At 33.2% G+C, this 25,335-nt stretch overlaps 1 protein-coding gene across 1 annotated transcript in view; it reads left to right on the forward strand.

The window, feature by feature from the left end:
- The window catches only part of LOC115890286 (proteoglycan 4-like), a 58,302-nt gene extending 33,688 nt beyond the window's left edge, over nucleotides 1-24,614 (forward strand). The window contains exons 2-10 of the mRNA XM_030910465.1: nucleotides 8,057-8,093; nucleotides 8,634-8,686; nucleotides 15,179-15,374; nucleotides 15,460-15,675; nucleotides 15,767-16,125; nucleotides 19,372-19,623; nucleotides 19,775-20,165; nucleotides 20,489-20,860; nucleotides 20,964-24,614. Of these exons, the coding sequence (XP_030766325.1) occupies nucleotides 8,060-8,093; nucleotides 8,634-8,686; nucleotides 15,179-15,374; nucleotides 15,460-15,675; nucleotides 15,767-16,125; nucleotides 19,372-19,623; nucleotides 19,775-20,165; nucleotides 20,489-20,860; nucleotides 20,964-22,360 (3,270 nt within the window). The 5' untranslated portion in view covers nucleotides 8,057-8,059 and the 3' untranslated portion in view covers nucleotides 22,361-24,614. The remainder of the gene's footprint in view (nucleotides 1-8,056; nucleotides 8,094-8,633; nucleotides 8,687-15,178; nucleotides 15,375-15,459; nucleotides 15,676-15,766; nucleotides 16,126-19,371; nucleotides 19,624-19,774; nucleotides 20,166-20,488; nucleotides 20,861-20,963) is intronic.
- The last annotated feature ends 721 nt before the right edge of the window (nucleotides 24,615-25,335 follow it).

The following is a 25,335-nucleotide window of genomic DNA, read 5'->3' on the forward strand; positions in this document are numbered from 1 at the left end:
ATTTGCACTTATTCAAGACTCGCCCTGTATAATACCCAGAAAATCGACAATTGCTAACTTTCAGATGAAATACGAATAGCTCTAAAACTGTTAAAATTATAGTTTAAATAGTAGATTTTTGTAAGGCTCGCTGGCTCTATCTATAGGTAAACAATCGTTTAAATCAAGGCATGAAGCAATTCGAGGTGTAACGCGAACGTAGTCGCGGGAAAAAGCTAGTTTTCGAGTAAACTATTAAATTGTTCTAATAATTATATTAATTTTAACTATAAATATTAAAATCAATCTACAAGTTAGTCTTCCTAAAAAAATCGCAAATTCTGTAATAGACACATATCGCAGATTTCATATCGATAATGTCTTATAGTATAGACACCTGATAAATCTAATATAATTTAAATTTATCCCAATACATAATCTTATAGTTTTGCAACCAATAACCAATACTTCAACTATTCTGACAATTACATACGAATATTAATAAATATTAACTAATAGATCGATTTAAACAAGTAATAGTTGTTTATTCACCATTTAAAGTGATTGTAAACTATATTTCAAGCAACATATTTCACTACAATTTTCATAAATACAATTTGCTTTCAATCCATGACCTTACCACATACAATTATTGTATTTTCTAGAATGAATTTTGATTTTTTACTAGAACAATATCACGATCTGTATATATGCAAAGCAGCCGATTGGAATTTTTATTTGATCAAAGAATGTTTATACCCAATAACGGTCTGGAAAATTGTAATACTTTTCTTTGTATACCTAATTCAATTGCTTTTTTTCTTATTGTTGTTATTGTAATTTAAATTATCCTTGACTAAAAATATTATGAATGATATGTTATTGTTGTTTATAACAGTGTAATATTCTATAATTGTGTTATTTAATTTTATTTGAAAGTTTTAAAACCTAAGAAACAAAAATGCGATTCTCTCTCAGATTTATTTGAATTAATAAAGTACAAATTACAATCGTTTTTATAAACGGGTCTTCATTTATTTTCTTCTTAAAATGAATTTTTCACAGTAGTTAGCTTGCAATCGTATACCTAGTCCAGATATTTGGTTGCATTATTGTTAATCTAAAGTTGCATTCACAGACATTATATGTGACTCTACATTATGTATATACAGTGTCCAGATAAAATCCACGTCATATAGACAGGGTGTATTATATACAGGCTGTCAAAAATTAATGTATCTAACTTTGGTGGGTGATTCTGCAGATAAAAATAAAACAAAAAATCCCTATGAACATATGTCCTAAAATGCTTCCCGAAGAAGTTACAGCCCTCGAACTGTTAAATAAAAATAATATATTTTGTTTATTTTTGAGAACATTGATAAACCGTTTTTCTTAAAATTTGGTACTAAAAACAGCCCTGAAAGGGTACTTTCCATTAGAATAGAGAGTACTACTGGTGGTACTTCTTTTATCCTTATAGCCTTGTTTATATATGATCTTATTTTCTCTTATAAGATCTTTCAATAAATTATATAAAAAGCTAGAACTTTTTTACGTAAAACAGGTGCTCTTCGTTTAGTTCGAAAAGGTGAACCAAAGAGGTGAACGGTTTTCGAGATATTGGCGTTGATTGATTTTGGTAAAAGAAATGTTAAATAAATTAACCTCCTGATTTCGCTAATGCTAAAATCGATGCATCGGAAGTTTTAAACGCATATATCTTGAAAACCGATCCCTGTTCTGAACTAAACGAAGAGCACCTTTTTTACATAAAAATTTCCACCTTTAATTTTCATTCTCTCTACCCTAACGGAATTTTACACTGACGCCATTCCCTTTGGCATTAAAATGTTTGTAAGTGTACCAAATTTCAAGAAAAATGGTTTACCAATGTTCTTAAAAATAAACGGTTAAATGAAAGCATTTTACAAAAATTCTATTTCTACAGGATGTTGCCAAAAAAAGTTACACATCAAAGTTGTGTTTTTTGTAATAGAGCATCCTACATATTAATTGATTCTCAGATTCCAGTAAAAAATGGTGAATTAAAGTCACCATTTTTACCATTAAAGAAGAAGCGTATGCCTAAAATATAAGGTTTTTGACATATTTCACATTTTATGAAAAATGAGAATAAATTTTAAATTTCAATAGCAGCTACGTAAATTATAATTTACCCTGATATCTAATTAAAATAACCATTGTATGTTACAAAATTAAAATATGGCCCAAAAAGTTGTAGATATAATGAAACGACACACTAAATTATAAAAATGAAAATATCTAGGAAAATCTTTGTTTAAAGGACATTTAACTAGGGTAATTATAATAGGGAAAACCAATACTATTTTGGATTAACATGAATTCCCCATTGAATATCGGAATAATATATTGGGTGTTTCATTTAAAATAAAACAGTAACTTGCTTTTAAAGGCGACCAATGTTCAATATTAATTTTGTACAACTTTTTGGGTGAATTTTTAATTTGATTTAAATTATTACAGCAGATATTTAACTACATATTATATTAGGCTGTACCGGGTAAATTCAAATTTAGATAGCTTTTATTGAAATCTAAAAATTGTTCTTCATTTTTAGAAAATGTTAAATATATCAAAAACCTTACATTTTAGTCATATGAATCTTTAATGAACCTCACCTTTATTTTTTACCTAGAATCCGAAAATCAAATAATATATAATATATAAGTGTTCCATTAAAAAAAAACACAATTTTGATGTGCATTTTTTGGGGGAGCACCCTGTAGGATTCCTTATATTTTTAAAAAATGATCTAAATAACCTATATATGCCCACAAAATTTCATTTTAATACAAACTGTCGTTCTCTTTGGAGCCTCTGCGGCGCATGAGAGGCACCATCCTGTATACTAATATTATAAATACTTTTTATTCCCACTCTTTCCTCTTTACAGTACGTCTGCTGGATCTGTGTCTATGAAAGGAATGCCGACAAAAAACATTTAAATAAACAGCAATATATTTTAAACGTCGATTTGACGAGTGCGTCACTGCAAATCGCTCCGCCCACTCATTTTATTGGCTACGTGCAAATTTGTCGAATTTTTATTGATGGGACGCGTCGTCTATTTTTTTACGAAAAACATCGAGAGAATATCGTTTCCCCTCTCACGGATACCCCGTAGCTACAGAATGAACAGCCGTACTGTACATATATTACTATTTATAATATGCGCCAGTGATAATACCGTAATACGAACACATCTAAATCTAAATAAGTTTCACTCAATTTAATATAAACCATTTCCATCGCTAGGAAAAAGGGAAGCCGATGACATGCTTTCTTCTCTTTATTAGAGTAGTATACAACATGCAACCGCATCCAACCGTACCAATCACGTCCCAGGCAGCGGCGTAGAAAGTTCCAAAGTCGCGAGACACGAAAATTGTACGTTTCAAAAAATTTAAGGAAAAACAGAAAAACACGTTATGAGAACAATTTTTATTTCGCCACTTACCGACCTGGGACTAACTCGTATCTAGTAATTTCATGAACCACTTACGTTTTAGAACGACAAATTTTTACAATGTCTTATGTTGGAAAGTACCATACAGACAGAGACGGCGCGGAAATGAAGATGGCGCTGTCATTTTTATTAATTACGAATAGGAATCTGAGATTATGCAAGAAGTAACCTTCCATGTCTTTAAATGTGGATGGGATGTGTTATGCGGAGAATGATTGTATCCAGAACTAGAGATCAACACGGGCCGGTCTAAATTAAAAGTATTCGACTTCGGAGTAGGGATGTCAATCCCGGGATCTCGGAATACCGGGTCCCGGAAAAAAAATTGTCGAAAAATCCCGGAATTGGATTACAACAATCTTCAAAGCCGATAAAAACCAAAAGAATTAATAATACGCAATTGTCCGACATTATTACCCAAGAAATTGAATTATTTTCAAATGGTGGTAGTCGGGGACATATCTCCAAAAAGCTTTTGCATTTTTATCAACCATTCAGGTCACCAGCGTGGAATCTGAAAGATGTTTTTCTTCGACAGGGATCTTTTATAATAAGATACGTTCAAGACTAAAGCAGCCCATACATTATCAAACAAATTGCGCAACAAAGCGATGCGCAACGCTGCGTTGCACAACTGATTCAGCGGTCCATACACTATCAAACATGTTGCGCAACAAAGCGATGCGCAACGTTCCGTTGCACAACTGCATCACCCATGCACTTAGTAAAATTTTGATGAAACATTTTATTAAAATTTGTGCATTGTTTGAGAAACAATCATGTCCTCAATTGTCATTACGTCAATTTTTATCGTATATATCCTAGATGATGTCGATGATACCAAAAAACGAAAAAGAAAACAAAGAATTTGGATGAAAGAACTAAAATATTGCACAACGAAGCGCAACACATACATACACTACACAACGCGTTGCGCAAACAGTCCTGTTGCACAACAGAATTCAAACATTCTTGAAACTCATCAAACAATTGCGCAACGCATCAAACACTACCATACATTGGCAACTCGTTGCGCAACAGCCTGCGTTGCGCAATTTGTTTGATAATGTATGGGCCGCTTAAGGAATGAAACTTTGGATGCATTAATATTTTTGCGCTATTTTTTTAAAAATTTGTAGCTATAATTTGTTTGCTAAAATTTGTTTGGTGTTCATATGATTTTTTTAAAGAGTTTTTTTTTAATTTTTGTGTTCTGTTATATTTATATTAAATTTTTTTATGATATTAGGTACTTCATTGATAATTTTAAACCTGGGATTATATCCCGGGATTTGTCTTTCAAATCTCAAAAATCCCGGGATTTTGAAAACCTTTCGGGATTGACATCCCTACTTCGAAGTCGAACCTGGCAGTCACGCCTCGCCGCGCTGGCCGGATAGTGGAGGTGGTTCATTTTATATCCAAGACAAAAAACTAATTTTTATAGCAAATATTGTAGTTTATTGATTCAGATATTAGTTATTATATTATTAATAATTATTCCTTTTATTCAAAGTTTATTTTTATACCTATAATCTTCCAAAATAATTTATACTGTTTTTTTTAATTGGTTAGGACTGAAAAAAACTCAACAGAAATTTTTTGTTTTAAATTAGTCTACGTTTCGCAAAATTTATTTGCATCTTCAAGACAATTTAAAGCTGGCAGTCCTTAGTTAGAAGTCTTCCTTAGTCAATTTAAATCTAATAAATAGGTACCTAACTTTCTTTGCCATTTTCATTATACGGGTGGTATAGAGGGGTCCAGCAAAGAATTTCTGTTGATGATTTTTAGGTCCTAACCCAATTAAAAAAACACAAGATAAAATTATAACCAATGATACTATACCGAGTGCGTCTCAAAAGTGGCTCACCCCTATAAGTTTTGAATTTTTTCCGATAAAAAACGAGATTTGGTATGCAGTATATGTCATAAATTAGGATTGATTGACGTATTCAATTATTTTTCGTCAGTTCCTGTTTTACCGGAAGTGACTACAACTTTTGATTTATAAATGGCACCGGCACCCTAGGTATTTTTTTTACTTTATTTATTATTTTATTTATTTTTGGCATTTTTGTTTAAAAATATTGTAGATATTTTGAATTTCAATCTAGAGTGCCTGTGTTAAAAACACTAATTTTTAATCATATCTCAATTTTTTCAAATGGAACGAGGGTGGCTCATTAGCATATTTGGAAAAATTATTGTTTTATGAATAATTTGGTACCACACGCTTGGTATTTCGAGTCAAATTGTCGTTATGAACCGCAATTTGAAATACAATTTCAAATAAACCATATGCTAAAATCACGGCATATAAATCACACGGCAGGCTAACTCTGCTCAGATCCCATAGTTTTAAATTTCTATAAAATTTGCCCTTGAAAACACCATTATGGGTGCCGAGTCAGGGCCGGATTAAAACGTATCAAAAAATTTCCCAGAAAATAAACTATTGATAGACAGGGTCGTATTAAAAAAAATACTGTAATTGACTGAAACTAAATTTTATTTACACAATACTTTTATCTAAACAAATGAATTGTCCGATTTTGATAAAAATCGATATATTGGATGCTCCCTACCCCATAGTCGGTTTTCATTTTATTTGAACTGTCAAATTTAACAGCTGTCGTTATTTTAAGTGTTCCTTTTTTAATGAAAATCGATATACATATTATTAGAATGCCCATAGGAAGTTATTTAAGAAAATGAATAGAGTTTAAGTGTGTGGTACTAAGAAACCAGAATAACTAAAAAGTAAAAAATAAATTTAAGAAAAAAAACTTTTTAAAAACAAGGTTTTATTTAAATACATTAAAAAGAAAAAAAATTAACTTTTATTATGGACTTATAACGTCATTACAGAATTTTATATTATATAAAAGCTTGTCGCGAGATTTGAGTGTACAGTTGCACTCATAAAAATCTGGTACGACAACTTTATCTTGCAATTCCTGTAATTCTTGTAATGCCAAAATCTTGTAAACCTATCATTATTCCCATCCAGGATAAATTCATCCAGTTTAGAAGAACATTTAAAAAACTTTGTGTACTTTGTGTAAAAAACGGGTACTGAAAATTAAAAATAGATACGGATAATCAGAAAAACAGTAATTTAGAAATGAATCTTGTTTGTCATTTTGCAGGATACCTAATAATAAAAATTACTTTGAATGCCGTAGGCAATGATTGAGTATTAAAACTAAAAGAACTTCGGACTTCCATTGTACTACTAAACTACAAAAACCAAATATATCACACACAATAAACAAAAATAAAAAAACAAAATATATATATCACTCAAGAAAAGAATGAAATAAATTAAGCCGCACGCTACTGACTCAAAGCCGCCGTAACTGTATGTTCTCGATGACAAAGACTACGACTGACTACGACACTGGTTAATTTCTGTTGCTGGCACCCATAATGGCGGCGTGCGCTAGGATATGCGCGTAGCGTTCCCGCCAAAGCGAGTTGGCCTGCCGTGTGATTTATATGCCGTGCTAAAATGTCAAAAGTTGACATATGATATGTCATTCTATTCAGAGCGTCATTTTCTATCGAATAAAGTAAAAATATACCTAGGGTGCCATTTAAAAATCAAAAGTTGTAGTAATTTCCGGTGAAACAGGAAGTAACAGAAAAAAATTGAATACGTCAATCAATCCTAATATATGTCAAATATTAATATACCAAATTTCGATTTTTTATCTGAAAAAATAAAAAAGTTATAGGGGTGAGCCACTTTTCAGACGCACCCGGTATAATAATATACTAAGAACTTTAAAGAAAAATAAATATTATAAATATAGTTCATACCTAATAAACTTTTAGTCACGCCTACTAGTAGTTACCCACTTTTATATATTTTCTTTTAATCAAAATATTTTAGAAAACAAAAATAAATTAATTATAAATATATAAACAGTTATTATTTGCATCAACAAAACACACATTCTTAACAGCACTTAAGGGGCATAAAGGGTCATTACTACCGCTTTCCCGTTCAAAATATTCTAATAAAGTTGCGATAAGTTTTTTACGGCTATTAAGTTATCTTGTACCACTTCGCACTAAAAGAGGTTCTAAAAAGAACATTGTTCGACTGCATGGTCTGCTAGTAAACATTAATTAAGCTGAAAGTATCACAACGCTATTTATTTAAACCAAAAACTCGTAATATAAAACTAAAGTGTCAAAACGAATGACAATGTCAGAAAATAAATAAATAAATGTGACAACTTCACATTTTTTACAGCAGAGCTACAACCTGAAATTTAGTTCCAGTTAGTCAACCCGGCGCGGCTCCGAATATGTCCATAGTTCTGTTGACAACAATGAATTTAAAAATCGCGCCATTACGTAACTAAAAGTTTAATTGATATCAAATATATATTTATGAAATATTAAATTAGGGGAGTTGTGGTAGACTTTTATAACTTTCTATACATATTCTCAATTATTTAAAAAAAAACAGTAATAGATATACAAAATAAAAACATAAAATAATGTAGAAGTAATTTATATATTTTCTAAATATTGTTTTCTTTCTATTTTCAGAATATGCCGCCTGTTAGATGGAAGATATGTTTATGTAGTAAGTGCACCATTTAATTTCCTTATTGTCTTTATTGAATTGTCACATGTATTCGACATTACTAATCTTACCAATGCTAAATTATAAAGAAAAAAAATCTGTACGCAAACCATCTGTTAAGCCCCGTTCTCAGAACTGCGACTGTCGCCAGCGACACGTCAAGAGAACCAATCAGATTTGTACAAAATTCAAACAGCTGTCAATTTTAAATTTAGTACAGCTCCCATTGGTTGTTTGAAATGTCAATCTGTGTCGCCCGCGACACGACGCAGTTCTGAGAACGGGGCTTTAAAGTTTTCTTTCTGCTTCTCTTTACGTTTCTAACCTAATTACATACTATTATATAATAAATTGTAAATTGACACTTGAAATCTATACAGAAATGATTATAATTTATTTGAAAATTATTTTTTTTGAATCCTTAATTTTTAAAGTATGGACGAACCAAAAATTTGTTGCGGTGCCAAGGTTAATAAAGGCCATTTTTTACGTTTGCATTTCTCTTGTTCGCATTATAAGACAATTTTCACTTTTTTACAGTTACAGGTGTATTGATTCTCGTCGCGTCGACTGTAGAAGCACAACAGATGCAGGTAAGCTGGGACGATCATTAACCTCTTTCTTAACTACAGAGTTAACTAAGAAGATTTTTTACCGATTATAATGTTAACTATTACTAGAGATGAGCAACAAATCGCGAACTGCGATTCAATCGCAGCGATTTTAAAATCGCAATCGCAACCTGCGACTGGCTCTCATAGAAAACAGCGACTGCGATTTCTTCTATTTGCGAGTTTCAATTTAGGCAACCAATATTATTCTAGTTGCGATTTGCGATTTTGCTGCGATTGTGATTTTGTAAATAAGGACCGTGATAACCTTCTATTTGCGAGTTTGAATTTTTAGGAGTTACGATTTTGTTGCGACTGCAATTGGTAACAATGGCCCGTTGAAGCATTTTATAGTAAACTACGATTGAATTTTTTATCTGATTTTATTTATTTATACAGAAGATATTATTTTCTAAGGCTGATCTATCTTTCTGATAAAATATCGTTCTAAAAGATAGCTATCTTTCTGATAAAAAAAAACAGGTTTGGTATGTTAGCATATGACATAAATTAGGATTGATTGATGTATTCAATTCGATTCGATAACTTCCTGTTTCACCGGAAATAACTACAACTTTTGATTTTTAAATGGCACCCTCGGTATTTATTTTATTTTGTTCGATAGAAAATGATATTATAATGGAATGGCATATCATATGTCAACTTTTGACATTTACGTTTAAAAAAATATCGTATTTTAAATTTAAAAACACTAATTAAAAACACTAACTTTTCAAGGATCCTTAAAAAAAAAGACTTAATTGTCTATTATTTTTCGTGTATTGTCCTGGCCATTTAAAAGATGCCCAAATCGTATTTTTAATCATATCTTCAAGTCAAAATGTCATATGTTAAAAAAAACTTAAAAACTAAATAACTGATTTTTATTAACTTTTTGTAACTGTTAAGCTATAGGTATACAGGGTGTCCCAGGCTGAGCGTGCATTAGAAGTTCCTAGAGAACCACAATATCTAGACCAGAGATTTTTTTCACATCATTGTTTCACAACGAGATCTATCGATTAAAAAGATTTTCAATATGGCGGCACTTCTGGAAATACCGGAAGTTGGCGACAACTTTCTTATTTTAAATGGGTGCCCGCATTTTTATTACATACTTAAATTCTCTGTAAAATTTTATGAATTTTGATATCAAAGACTTTATACCTAACATTAATTGTTTTTGAGGAAAAAAATATTTAAAATTTTTGGACGAAAAAAACTACCTGTCAAAAATATGTGTATAGTCTAAACGTCAAATTTAGTGATTACCACAGCTACTGTGCCATAAAGAGAAGACATGTGGCTATCTATTTCAAAAATTAAATTGTTTGAATGTCATATATTAATGGCTGCAGCTGACATGGAATTGAGATATTAAAAATGTATCAAAAATCATTTTTTCCAAACCAAACCCACTTATTTTATTTCACTAGTGAAAGGGCTTTTCAATTCGTTACTTTTTGACTATACATGTTCCTATACCTAAAATAAATCGTTTTTAAGTTATTTAAAATTTAGTTTTAAAGCGTATATTTTTCTTGATTTTAACCAGTAGCCTATGACTTTAAACGTCAAGTGATGTATAACAATAAACAATAGATCTTTGGCCATGTCATATTGTGACACTTTGTTCAAAAAGCAGTATGTTATCGATCATCATTTGCAAGCCAACTTTGCGTTGTTTTTTTTTCAGGGATAATACCGTACATTATTAATATAATTAATAATATCAACTAGGTACTAGATATCACTCAGGAGCGAAAATACGAGATATATTTTTATAAATACACTTTTTTACTTTTAAGGCAACAGTATTTACAATATAAGAAATTCAAATAATTTGTTTTCTGACAGATGGAAATAAATTGTCTGACTTTTTGACACTTAATGTCAAAGGAAGCTAGATAAAATAAAAAAAAATTAACGTTTTCAAACTAAATCTTAAATAACTTAAAAACGATTTATTTTTGGTATAGGAACATGTATAGTTGAAAAGTAACGAATTGTAAAATCTTTTCACTAGGGAAATAAAAAAAAGTGGGTTTTCATTTGAAAAAAATGATTTATGATAACTTTTTAATCGCTCAATTCCTTGACAGCTACCTCCGTTATCATATGACATTTGAACAATTTAATTTTTGAAATAGATAGCTACATGTCTTCTCTTTATGTCACAGTAGCTGTAGGAATAACTAAATTTGACTTTTAGGCTATACAAATTTTTTTGACAGGTAGTTTTTTTCGTCCAAAAATTTTAAATATTTTTTTTTCTCAAAAACGGTTAATGTTAGATATAGAGTGTTTAACATCAATATTCATAAAATTTTACAGAGAATGTAAATATGTAATAAAAAATAGGGGTGGCTATTTAAAATAAGAAAGTTGTCGTCAACTTCCGGTATTTCCGGAAGTGCCGCCATATTGAAAATATTTTTAATCGATAGATCTCGTTGTAAAACAATGATGTGCAAAAAATCTCCGATCTAGATATTGTGGTTCTCTAGAAACTTCTAATGCACGCTCAGCCTGGGACACCCTCTTTACACAGACAATATTATATCCCTAGTACAATATTTAAATATTAAAATCGCAATCGCAGTTTGAATTGCGATTGGAGAATCGCAGTTTTGCTCCTCTAGTGTCTAGTATTTACGCACATCGTTGAATGAAAAAACTAGTTAAGGAGTAGAGATAGAGACATAGAGACCACAAAATCCGTGAGCTTGGCCTGTGAGATTAGATTTGCCTAAAAAACGAACGAAGGATAACGTCGGCGGACTTGTAACGCTCTTTCTTTCTATGCGGCAGTTTATCTATATAAAAACCGCAGGCTGGACCTCTCGGTGTATGGGAGGTGGGAGGCTATTAAGTAGTTAGGTAAAAAATACTTCGCACTTCACATTTTTCTCTCTCCGACTTACTAGATCGCCATAGCGATTCGCTCATAAACATATGGACACCGACCCAAGACTTCGCTTGCCGAGAGGGTAGGTATCTTAAATATTTTAGATAATTTCTACTTGTCAAAAATATTAATTGTAAGAATGAAATTAAAATTTGTCAACTGTAAACGAATTTATTTATTGAATGATTTACTTATAGATATAATATAACCAAAAACATGAAAAGTTTTATTTTTCATACGCTGCTGAAGTGTCTTCGAGCCTGTTTTCTAAAACTTAAAATAATAATCACTGTAATTAAAGTTATGACAAATATCTTTCTAGATGATTTATACACTTGGTATATAATTTATAGAATTATACAGGGTGTTTCAAAAAACATGTGCCGTCTCTCGTGGGGAGATTCCGCACATAAAAACAAGATTTATATTTTATATCAAATAGGTCCGATTCTGCTTTGTTTCGTAGCTACAGGGTGTTAAATTCTTAATATTTTTTCGATTTATTATAATTTTCTTCCAAGTAGTTTTAGCGTTTCGAATGAAATTTTGAGGATAAAAGGATATAGAGATAAATATAAATGCGACATTTTTTAAAGCTAAAAAGTGTCGACATATTCACCAAGGACGAGCATATGGGTTATCACTGGAAAATTTTTCTGAAAAAAAGCATGTACGCCACTGACTTTTTTCACTTATTAGCGAAGTTAACAAGTAAACAGTTTAATGCCGATTAAAAGTTGTCTCTTGATATTTTATCAGTTTCAGCCTCCTTGATGAGATAAACGCAATTTTATTAATTTGCCTGGATTCAATTCTAATAGCAACCTGTAAATAAAACTAATATCATTAACTTGCGAAAGTTTTAAATAATTACTCATTGATTTCTCATCAAAAAATATTAAAAAAAAGTTCCTATAAACATGGGTATGGAAATGCATAGTTTTAGATAGAGATGAGCAAAACTGCGATTTTCCAATCGCAGTTGAAACTGCGATTGTGATATATAAATCGCTGCGACTGTAACCTGCGATTGGGATTTTGATATTTTTAAATTGGTACGCTGTAATCTGGGAAGCTCAATCCCAAAATTTCTAATAAAAAACAGAATAAATAGCGGAATAATTTTTTTAATAAGAACTTACAAAGAAACTGTTGGGTGTTTCGATGCCATGTGCCTTTAAAATTTGTAGTACGTGTTTTTATGATATTTTTGCTGCACACATATTGCACTTAAAATTTTCATCAATTACCTACCAAAAAAAATCCACAAATAACTTAGTTTCCTTTTTTTAAACATTTTTGATTAGAACAGACCGAATAAATTTAAAAGGGAAATTAAAAATACATAAAATGTTCAAAATATTCGAATGTGCTTTTAGACAGTAGGTATACTAACGAAAAATTTATTATAAAAAAAGTTGCCGCCAACCTTAATTCAGATAACTAGAAAAAAAAACTGTTTATTTTATCTTGTTTTCTTTTAAAAACATTTTCTTTATATGTAACTCAAAAGAAGCCGACGCCGACGGCTTTGATACGGCCCGTCCAGTGCAAGTGCAAACTTTCGAACTTTTAGATAAATAAAAGGACAATATCACATTTTATATTTAAAATTTCTCTAAAATGAAAAAACTGATTGTAAAGGATGTATTTAAATTAACATAGCAGCGGATCCACAACTGTTAGTATATTCAGAAAATTATATTATATTATGGATTGTTATAAAAATGTTTATAATAATATAATATATAACAAAATATAATAAATAAAAAGGGATGTTTCTTTTCCGTGCTCTATATCTTCTAGTAAATAAAGGATAAAAATAGATAATTTTTTATAATTTGAATCCAAAACTGTCCTTATGAATCATTTTACCTGAATCATTACCGGGGAGCAACTGTAACTATAATTAGTCATAACCGAAAACAAGAATTTTTTAACCTTCTCAATCCATAATTATATTATAAATCTAAAACTATTATCAAAATTTAAAACTAATAAATTATATATATTATGCGGTATATAAACATATATAAGCTATTTTCCAACGCTTCATAAAATTACGGGGCCCTGATTGCGAATGTGATTTTGCGATCTAGTCTAGGCCGATGTGTTGGGAGCTGCGAACGAAAATCGCAATCGCCGCTCTTCGTTGGCGTGCCCACTCCCGATGCCGCGCCGGTGCCAACGAAAATCGCAATCGCAATGCTGGCATGAGCTGCGATTTTCGTTCAGCTCCTCGTTCGCCTGTCCACTGCCATGTTGAAAACGCGCCGCCGCCGGCCGGGGCGTACGAGAATCGCAATATTGCGATTTTCGTTCGCAGCTCATCGTTCGGCTTCTCAGTGCCGTGTCGATGCAATGCCGGTGCGAACGAAAATCGCAATGCTGTGATTTTCGTTCGCAGCTCTTCGTTCGCGTGCCCACTGCGATTGCAAATCGCAACTGGTGTAATATTGGTTGCCTAAAAATCCAAAATCGGCAGATATTTGTTTCAATCGCAAGTCGCAGTTTGCTATGGAAAGGAATCACAGGTTGCGATTGCGAATTTAGAATCGCTGCGATTAAATCGCAGTTTGCGATTTTCTGCTCATCTCTAGTTTTAGAGTTAGAGGATGTTAAAACTTCTTAAAATTAGTTTTTTTTTAATTATCTTAAATACCATTATTTTTTTATTTGAAATTGCTGTAGGTTGGACTAATAGTAATAATAACTAATAGTAATAATATTTAATAATAAATTGGGTAAAATATATAATTTATTAATTTTATTTTAATTTTATTAATTGTGTGATTAATAAAATTGCGTTTATCTCATCAAGGAAGTCGAATTCGACAAATATCAAGGGATAACTTTTAATTGGCATTAAACGGCCTACACAATTCTGATATCAAAAGAAAAAATGTCAGTGGCGCACATTTTTTTGATTTGACAGTGGCGCACATTTTGAAAAATATTCCAGTGATAATCCATATGCACGTCCCTGATGAATTTATCGACACTTTTTGAGCATTAAAATATGTAGCACTTATAGTAACTTTTACCCTCAATATTTCATTCGAATCACTAAAAGTACTTGAAAGAAAATTATAATAAATCGAAAGATTATTAAGACTTTAACACCTTGTAGCTACGAAACAAAGCAGAATCGACCTATGTTGATATAAAAAATAAATCTTATTTTTACGTGAGAAATCTCCCCACGAGAGATGGCACATGAAACACCCTATATAATATACACAGAAAAGTGCACTAAACTCACAAAAATTCAAATTTGTCAGGTGAAAAATCAAAGAAAGGAAAACTGAGAATAAAATTTATCAAAATGTTTACAATGGTACTTTGGTGTTTATTGCATATATAAAATAATATTTATGACTCCTTCATTGGTATTTTTATTCAATTAGATCCCTCTAATTACTCTAGAAAATACATAGGTAGTGTTCATAATTCCAATCAGAAAATAAATGTAATTCTGAATATAAATGCTGACTTTACAAACACAAGAATCTATTTATTTCTAAAGATTAAGTTAATTTTCTAATAAAACGTTTGGATTTTCGTAGGATCCAATTTCGATGTCTTCAGATGGTTGGCGACCAATCGTCGGTACAAGACGACAATCGATCAACGGGGATCATCCAGTGTCTCACTATCCAGTTGTGCAATCCGAGCTCATTGACATCGAAGCCACAACTCTTCCAGTTACTAAGATCCAAAAGGCGCCAGTTAAAAATGTAGCTTATAGCAAAGGCTCTAAAGGTAAATCAACGGGGTTTTGAAAACCTAAATGGTGGGCATTTCGCATCAGAGTATCTAAATAAAGACATGCATGAATGTATTTCAGGTAATAAAATTAAACCTATTTCTAAAACTACTGGCTCTTACGTAACTGGACCAACTGGACCTCAGTACCCATCCTCTCAGAACCAACAAATTAAAAAACCAGGAGTAAAAAAGGTATCTCTATTACAGTCCAAGCCCAGAAAACCGGTAAGAGGACAAGCAATGGCTCACAGTACGAGAAACGAAGTGTTTATTCGACCTCCTAGTCAAAATCAAGGTATAATAGCTTCGTAGATAACTGGGTTATCCTAGAAGTATTAATACTCATGCTAGTGTGGGTATATTAATTTTATACTATATTGTTGTAGGAGTGTATTCGTTTGGTAAACCAATACCAACAAGTAACCTCAACACCAGAGAGGTCCAAGGAATTGGTCTACTAGGTGGAAATCAGTTTAGTCTAAATCAGCCTAATGCACCTATCGAATTTGCTAATCAGTACCCATTGCCTGGCGGTACATTTTTTCAAAGACCCGCATTTCTCTTCACCAAACCCGTTCAGAACGACGAATTCACCAGGAACTTAGCACCACCACCAAGATCTCAGCAAAGTACAAAAGCTAATACACAGTATTCAGTATATGCTTTTAAGGAAGGAGGTCCTATAACAGACGCAAGTTCTAATTTTCCACAATTTGGAGTTAAAGCAAATCAATATACACCTCAGGTAATACTAACTTATTGATTCTTATATCTTTCTAATAATAGAAGTTTGTAAAATGATTATACAACTCTATGTATATTTTTCCCATATAGAAGGATGTGATTAATAAGTGATAATCATTTAAGTGATTATCGCTTGGTAGCCATATTGTAATTGTCATTTTTTGAAATATTAATTCAGAAGTCATTTCTATCAGTTCCACAAAATATCCTGTCAATTCTTATTACAAAATGGCAAAAGAAAGATAAGGATATATGTACTTTATTTTGTTGTATAATCTTTTGAATACAACTCAATGTTTCGGGATTACCTAATACTTTTGCCTGACACTCAATGCGATACCGGCAACACTTCGACTCCGAAGGAGGAGCATTTCGTGTCAGGTAAAAGTATAATTCAGTAATCCCGAAACATCTTGTGGTATTACATTCGATAATCAGATCAAGTACAATGAAATGTTGATGTTGGTTCAGTTTTAACAGTAAAAAATACCTTTAGAATTTTTTTAGAATTTAGAATGAGTGGGAGGGGGGTTAATCACTGCGACCTTACAGATCTACTGTGTCCCCCTTTCTTGAGTTATAACTCATCGTACAGTCCCAGGGCTTTGACAAAAGCCAGTATCTGGGACGGTTTTATTGAGGGTAGTTCTCCATCTCCAATATCAGTCGTACCAAAGTTCATGGCACGAATGGTTGTAGTCTCGGCGCACTCAGTGATGAGGTGTACTGGTGTTTCCCCATTTTCCCCACAGAATCTGCATTCGCCGTTTCTTCTTAGTTTCAATCTACTGAGGTGTTCATTGAGGAGACAGTGTCCTGTTAAGAACCCCGTGACAATCCGAAGATTGTTCTTACTTAAATCCAGGAAGATCTGTGATTTTTCTTGATCGTAAGCCCTCAGAAACTTCTTCGAGTGTCTTAGACCGTTGCAAGATGGGATGGAATCTTCCAAGCGGATGGAATCTTCCAAGTTCTTGAGTTCCGCCTTGAGTTGGTTACCACTTGGAAAGCAGAACGGTTCTGGTCCAGTTAGTGGAGTGTTCGCTCCTTTTCTAGCTAGATCATTTGCTTTTTCATTGCCTTCAATCCTTTGGTGAGCAGGCACCCAGAGTAGGAGGACTTTGTTTTCTTTGCCTAATTTATTCAGCTTCTCTATGCATTCTTTGACCAATTTCGAATTGATTGATACTGAGTTGATCGCCTTTAACGCTGCTCGACTATCAGATAAGATGGCTATTTCTTGTTTCCGATAGTTCCTATCTAAGATAAGTTGTACGCATCTTTCGATAGCGTAGATTTCTGCCTGTAGGATGCTAGGGTAAGTGCCCATTGGTTCGGAGTATTTAGTTCTCGACCCAAATACTCCGATCTCTGTTCCCGTATTGGTTTTGGAAGCATCAGTATACCAACTTATGGTATGGTCTTTTACTGCTGGGCAGACCTTTCTCTCTTCCAATCCTTTTTATTGCTCAATACTACATTGAGATGTTTCTCAAAGTTGTACGTTCTTGGCATATCGTCCACTGGGAGTTGCAGGAGTGGTATTTCCTTTTTGAGGGTGTTCCAAGCCCCTGATCTGACAATTCTCCCAGTACTAATTAATAGTATAGGTAATCATGGGTCTTACTATCATGGTATACATCCAGCGCAAAATGTTAGGGGAGCAGCCTACGCATCTATTTCTGGCCAGTCTTCTGCATATCATGAGAGCCTTTGTGGCTTTGCTGGTAGTGTTCTTAATATGCCTGTTCCAAATGAGTTTACTATCCAGGGTTATACCCAGATATTTAACTTCCTGTGATGGCAGTATTTCCTTTCCATCTAGTTGGATTCTTTTCAAGTTTTTCAGACTTCACTTTCTGGTAAATGGCACTATCGCGGTTTTGTCTGAGTTGATACACAGCCCGACAGTCCTGCACCATCTCTCAGTGATACGGAGTCGTCTTTGGATAATATCACACAGGGTGCCTTCATGTTTCCCCCGAGCGATCATGACTATGTCATCTGCATACCCAATGCAGTGTATTCCCGCTAGAGTTAATTCGTCTAGTAGTTCATCCACTACCAAGCTCCACAGCAAAGGGGAGGTTACTCCACCTTGTGGAGTTCCTTGCGTTGTTTTAACAGCTACAGTTTTGGTACCCATCTGAGCCTCTCGTGTTGACAGCATCTCCCAAAACCAGCGAATAATAGTTCTGTTCACCCCTCTTGTTTCTAGAGATCGCCTGACCACCTTATGTGGTATATTGTCAAACGCCCCCTCAATATCCAAGAAGGCACAAATTGCTGTTTCTTTGCTATCCAGACTTGTCTATATTAGCTCCGTTAATTGGTACAGAGCAGTTTCTGTGGATCTGCCCGTTCTATATGCATGCTGACTATCATGCAGTGGTTTAACCTTTATATGATTTTCTCCAATATGGTTGTCAACTACTTTCTTCAGCGTTTTTAGTATGAACGATGTTAGACTAATAGGCCTAGGACTAGGGATTTGTCCAGTCAGTTTTGCCTATTTTGGGTATGAAGATTACTTTTGCTCTTCTCCATGTGGTTGGTATACATGCCATCGCTAGACTGCTTCTTGTAATGCTTAGTATATGGTGAGTAGCTATTTGCTGACCTTCCTTTAGAAGGGCAGAAAAGATCCCATCCACTCCTGCTGCTTTATAGGGCTGAAAGGTGTCGATCGCCAATTTCAGTTTTTGTTCTGTTATTACTAGCTTGGCCCCTTCCCAATCTTCCCTGCAAAGATTGTGGGGTTCAGTGGAAGCTACATGAGTATCAATAGGTATGCTACCTGGAAAGTGTGTATAAAGTAGGAGATTAGGATTAGCTCTCTCTTCCTCTCCTTCCGTGTAGCTTCCGTCAGATTTCTTAAGTGCCATATTGGGGATAGATCCACTCTTGGCCATAGCTTTGTGAAGTCTAGCTGCATCAGGAGTAAAAGTGATGTTTTCGCAAAAAGATCTAAAGTCAGACAGCTTTGCCCTTCTTATCTACTTGTTATTATTTTTATTATTATACTATATATATATATATATATATATATATATATATATATATATATATATATATATATATATATATATATATATATATATATATATATATATATATACTATCAAATACCTTAGTTAAGAAGCTTAGTTTTCTAATATACTATTTTAACTCAAAATATCGCTTCCAGTTGTACCTAAAATACATAACAAATTACATTTTGTTTTATAAAATGCATGTATATATGTAGGTAGCTCCAATATTTGACTACACCAATCAACAACAACAACAGCAACAACCCCAAAGACAAAGTCAGAAACAGAAAGGGCAAGCTGCGGATGTTCAAGTTACCAAAGAGAATCTTAAACAATTTACTCAAAACGGGCCTAGTTCATTTGGCCTAATTCCTGGAAGGAATAATTTTCCCATTCAATTTGTGGATTATGATTTTCATTCTGTCAAGTCCAAGCCCACCAATTTACCCAGTACTTTAACCTATGAGGTAAGAAGAGCTTTTTTTCTATTCTTTTATTTAACATTGATAAAGTTTGTTTATAACTGCTTGTAGGTACAGAATTATATTAATATCGTTAAAAAAGAAAATAATAGTAACAAAAATCAAGTCTTCCACAATTTTATTCTGAGCTTTTTAGGTTACTGAAGGAAAATGGCTCGATACTTCATCTCAGCAATACCAATTCAGACCTATAAACACTTTTATACAACGGCCAAAAGTCTCACAACAAATCAACGCCAGACCTGGACTCCTATTCCAAGCTGAACCTCCACCAACTAGACCTCCAGTATTTCCATCGCCATTGGTGGACATTAGCGTTCCACCTTTCCTACCTACACCTCACAGACCGGATAATATAGCACCAACATCACCAACCCATAGTGAAGCCTCTACAGTTTTTAATAAAGTTACAGATAAAATGAATAGATATAGAAATGGAGCCTTAAATAACAATCCATTATTGTTCGACATTAAGGAAGTTAGCACTCATTATCCAGTAGTGGGTATTCCGGATGTTCCCTCAGAAGGTAAATTTAAAGATCTTCTACTAAAAAATATACCCCCCCAATTCAATATTCTGATTATATTTCCCTTAAAAGGAATACCTACTAAAATATTTAATAAAATATTTCGTCCAACCATACTAAATATCGTATGATCGAAAAAAAACGGCGTCCAGTTGGCTGGGAAATGAACATCGATGACATTTTCCATATAAATTTACATATAAAATGACAGCGATCTTCATTCCATAGCCATCGCTGACGCCGTTTTTTCTCGATCATACGGTACAACCTTTACAAAAGTATTAGGCACTACTTAAAAATATTAATATTTTAATATTTTAAAGGCAACACCGAAACACCTTTACCGATAAACGAGAATGGAGAAATTTCTAATGAAATAACAACACAAAAAGAATTAGAACTCCTCCACACAAGAAGACCTATTAAAGATTCTACCCGAGCTACCGTATCAAGAGATCCAACTAAAACAAGAATATCCAACAGACGGCCTAGGCCACGAAGACCAACAACCACAACTACCGAAGAAACCGTGGTAGATGTTTACGAACCTCTTAAAGAAGCCGTTGAAGAAATACCAAAAGAAACAGAAAAGCCCAGAAGAAGAAGACCAAGACCACCAAATTACAGACAAAAATCTGAAAATGAGGAGCAGGTTCAAAACAAGCCTGAAGAACAAAGTTCCAGTCCACAAAGAGGTATTACTAATTTTGTAATAATCAAACTTTGAAATATATGGGTCCGTGCAATGCATGAACTCTTAAGAATAAAATAGACCATTTAAAATATCTTTTTTTGTAGGAAAATATCGATTCAGAACTAGAGAACGTCCATCCAACGATGACAGCAATACTAGCACTTCTCAGAGAAAACGCTTTAGACCTTCGTTTTCGGAAAACATCATTAGAGAACAAATAAAACCATCTCAAGACGAATCAAGCGAATCATCTATAGAACACCAACAAAATTCATACGAAAATTATCCTACCGTTAACACGGCAAATTCATATGAGCCATCTCGTTCGCAGGAAACGACAAATGACGATACAAATACTCAGACCGAAGTTCACAACAGTCCGTTTATAGAAGAAATTCATCCTGTAACGAATAACAAGCCTAGAGTGTCTATAACGTCATCTCATAATCATGAAAGCAATCCCATACCACCCGCTCCGGAAAATGAAGTTGACTATACAACACAAACCTCTGTCGAACAAGAGGAACCAAGAGAGGAAACTACTGCAATTACTACTACACCACAGACAACTACAACAACCACTGAAACAACTACTTCTAAAACACACCGGATTCGAGTTAGACCAAATAAATTTGACGCATCGAATAGACCAAGATTCAGCGTTAAAGAATTCAGAGAGAAATTCAATCAGCACACATCAACAACTCCGTCTAGTACAACAGAAAGTCGTCATAAAAGCAGTACCACTGATAACTTAAGATTAAGATTTCCTAATCGAAGAACCCGACCAGGACCAAGTGCCACTACTGCTATAAGTAGAATAGATGAAGACTCTACCGAAGATACTTTAACTACTACTAATACTCCTAGACAACGATTTAAACCAAACCAGCCCAGATTTCACCTCACCACCGAAGCTGACAACGTTATAACCGAAAACAGTGTTAAATCAGTTAACACAAGACTACGACCGTTTGGTAGGATAAAATCCACGACAGAAGCAACCACTGCCGGAACTAAAGTATCCATTCGACCCAATCTTTTCTCATCTAGACGAAGAAGCGGATACCCTAGCTTGAAAAATCGACTCGATACTAAAGTGAAGAAAAACGAAGTGAAAGATGATGAGGAAGAACATCCCCAAAATAATTCTGACCAAGATGATGAAGGGGAAGTCCAGAAGGGTGCTGAATCGGGACCTAGTGAAGTATCTACCGGTTCAACCGAGTTTACCTTTTATCAGGTGACAAGTGAAGAGACTTCTACCGAAGCTACTGAAGCTTCGACGACAGAAGATCTTAAAGTGGACGATATGATACAGTCTCAAAGAGTTTCCGATCTCACTTCGTCGTTTAAAGATTACGATAAACCTGGTGCGTTTAACAGTGTAGGATCGACAAGTAGGAGTATCCCAAACCATTTCACACTATCGACAGATGATCCAATATTGCCCATTGAAGCTTTCTTCCCCAATTTGAAAGATAAATCAAAAGAACGGTGAGGGCTCAGTAATATATCGGAAAAAGTAAAATGGTATATTTTATATGCATTACTTGCTTAAAAGGTTAAATGATAACAAACCACATAAAACATTGACATAATGACATTGGGAGTACAAGAGTATAATATGTAAATTAAGCTGCTGTGGCAAATACCATATGATGAAACATAATCTTCACAGAAGGGCGTAGACATAACATTTTAGTTCGAGCGTTCGAGTTATAGTAAATATTTTTCTCGCTGTAGTTCTTGACACTGACAACTGCAACAAATCCTGGTTAAGAATTAGAACTATATTATAAAAATTATATTATATTTTTCAAACTGTAGTTTTAATGCTTAACAAGGACTTCAAATAACTCAAAATCAGCTGTCACTTCGCCGTCAAGAACTTCAATCAGAAATACAGTACAGTTCAAACCGAATTGCTATTTCTACTATGCCTACTATGACCTCGTTATTGACTCAAATGTTACTTTTAAACAATACTCAATCTGATATTTTATTTAAATGTACCGTATGATCTAAAAAAAAACGGCGTCAGCGATGGCTGTGAAATGAAGATCGCTGTCATTTTACATATAAAATTATATGGAGAATGTCATCGATCATCATATCAAAGCCAACTGGACGCCATTTTTTTTCGATCATAAGGTATATTGTATATCAAAATTTCTGCTGATTTAGAATTTCAAGTTGTAAGCGGATATGTAGAATAATATGTATTTAAAGTATATTAAGCTAAATTAGGATTTTATAGACTTAGATTAAGTAAATTTCGATATTGGTACCAAATATTTAATGTGCAATTTTTGTATAAAGACATATAAATTATTTATTTTTAGTTGAATAGTATGTTAGGCTAAACCAAATTTTGTAATATTCTGTAATATATCTCCTAAACATTTAGTATTTTCTCTTATACTAATCAATCAGTAGCAGAATAAACAGATTTAATTTGGCCAAGTTTTTAATTAAAAATCAGAGACATAGAGGTAGGGAGAATGAGCATGAACTGTGCAGTGAACAACTTATTATGTATAAAATATAAATAACAGAAATCAGAAGAATGCAAAAGCCGTTTATATCAATCTATAAGTTCAAAATAAAAACACAAAATATTTGAACACATCCAAACTAATCTTGAAAATCCTAGAAATCGGAATATACCCCAGTCAAAATAAACCAAAAAAAATGGGGTTAAATCACAATAATTCGCATAGAGTTGAAAATTGGTACAGGTCTTAAATACACTATTATAAATGATATCTGAAAAGTCCCCACCGCTGCCACGTCTGCTAAAGAAATTATTTAAGGTTAAAGGTTAAATATGTTTTTTGTTTTTTTCTCCTAAACGGTAAGCGCTGTCGCAAAAGTACCTTAAACAAATGTTGTAGACCATTAAATTTTCTACAATAATGGTTCTTATACTTTTTTCTTACGAACCACCATTCCTGACATATGACGATTTCAAAAGTTGAAAAACACGTATTTTTCATAATATGTACACATTCAGTTTAATTTAATTCTAATTTATTATTAATTCCGCACCACCTGTGAGGTAGTGTACTTGCCGCATTTTTTTAACGTGTTTCCCCTGTAGGCGTAGTCCACGATCTATTGTGGTTAAGTTTTATTACACATTATACTATTAATTTTAAAAAACAGTGCTCTTGGTAATGATTATAGTCGAACGGATTATTGTTGATTTTGGGAGAATTTTAATCTGAGTGGTAATCTTCAAATAATACTTATAATAATAAAATGATACAACTTTCTTGTCTTCCTCCAACATCTGCATCTGCCTGTCAACACTAAAATCGTGTATACTATCAAGTTCAATTGTGGCTAGGCAATCAACTGAACCCAGAAAACTGGGGTTGGAAATTTATAGATAATACTTTGGAGCTGATTAAAACTTTACTTCCACCTGCTCCAGAAAAACTACTACACAACACAATTTTTTGCAATTGCAAAAAGGGTTGTAGCGCAAATTGTGGTTGTAAAAGAGTCGGATTGTTTTGTACACCAATATGTACTAATTGTCAAGGTCAGTCTTGCTCCAATATTGACTTAAATACAGATGAGGATTTTGATGAGGAGACAACTGATGCATCTGTTATAGATGGATTTCCAGATATTCCGCAAGAAGATGAGAAAGAAAAAAGCGAAGAAGACATTACTGTTGAAGTATCATTTGAAGATTACCACTCAAATTAAAATTCTCTCAAAATCAACAATAATTCGTTCGGCTATAATCATTACCAAGAGCACCGTTTCTTTAAATTAATAATATAATGTGTAAAAACTTAACCACAATGGATCGTGGACTAGGCCTACAGGGGAAACGACGTTAAAAAAACCCGCCAAGTACACTACCTCACAGGTGGTGCGGAAATGTGTGCATATTATGAAAAATACAAGTTTTCCAACTTTTAAAACCGCCATATCTCAGGAATGGTGGTTCGTAAGAAAAAAGTAACCATTATTGTTGAAAATTTAATGGTCTACAACATTTGTTTAAGGTACTTTTCGATAGCGCTTACCGTTTGGAAGAAAAAAGCAAAAAAAACATATTTTTGATTTTTGACCTTGAACAATTTTTTTAGCAGACGTGGGAGGGGTGGGGATTTTTCAGATATCATTTATAATAGTGTATTTAAGACCTGTACCAATTTTCAGCTCTATGCGAATTATTGTTAATTGAAATGTCTATTTTGACTGGGGTAATAACAATAGGACCAAAGACGAAATTAAACTCAAATAACTTATCAGTTAATATTTTTACTTATTGACCTCTAATCAAAGCTCATTCCTACCTCTATATCTCTTGTAAAAAATATAATACGATCAAAAAAAACATCAGTTAGCTTAAAAATAAATATCGCTGTCATTTAATATACAGGGTGTCCCAATATTCCGTAGACATAGCACTACTAATGCTATTTTTGGAATCAAAATAAGTTCATTGTACAC

Source organism: Sitophilus oryzae, unplaced genomic scaffold (assembly GCF_002938485.1).
Source record: "Sitophilus oryzae breed Bouriz unplaced genomic scaffold, Soryzae_2.0 scaffold_860_pilon_pilon, whole genome shotgun sequence".
Taxonomy (NCBI): Eukaryota; Metazoa; Arthropoda; class Insecta; order Coleoptera; family Curculionidae; genus Sitophilus; species Sitophilus oryzae.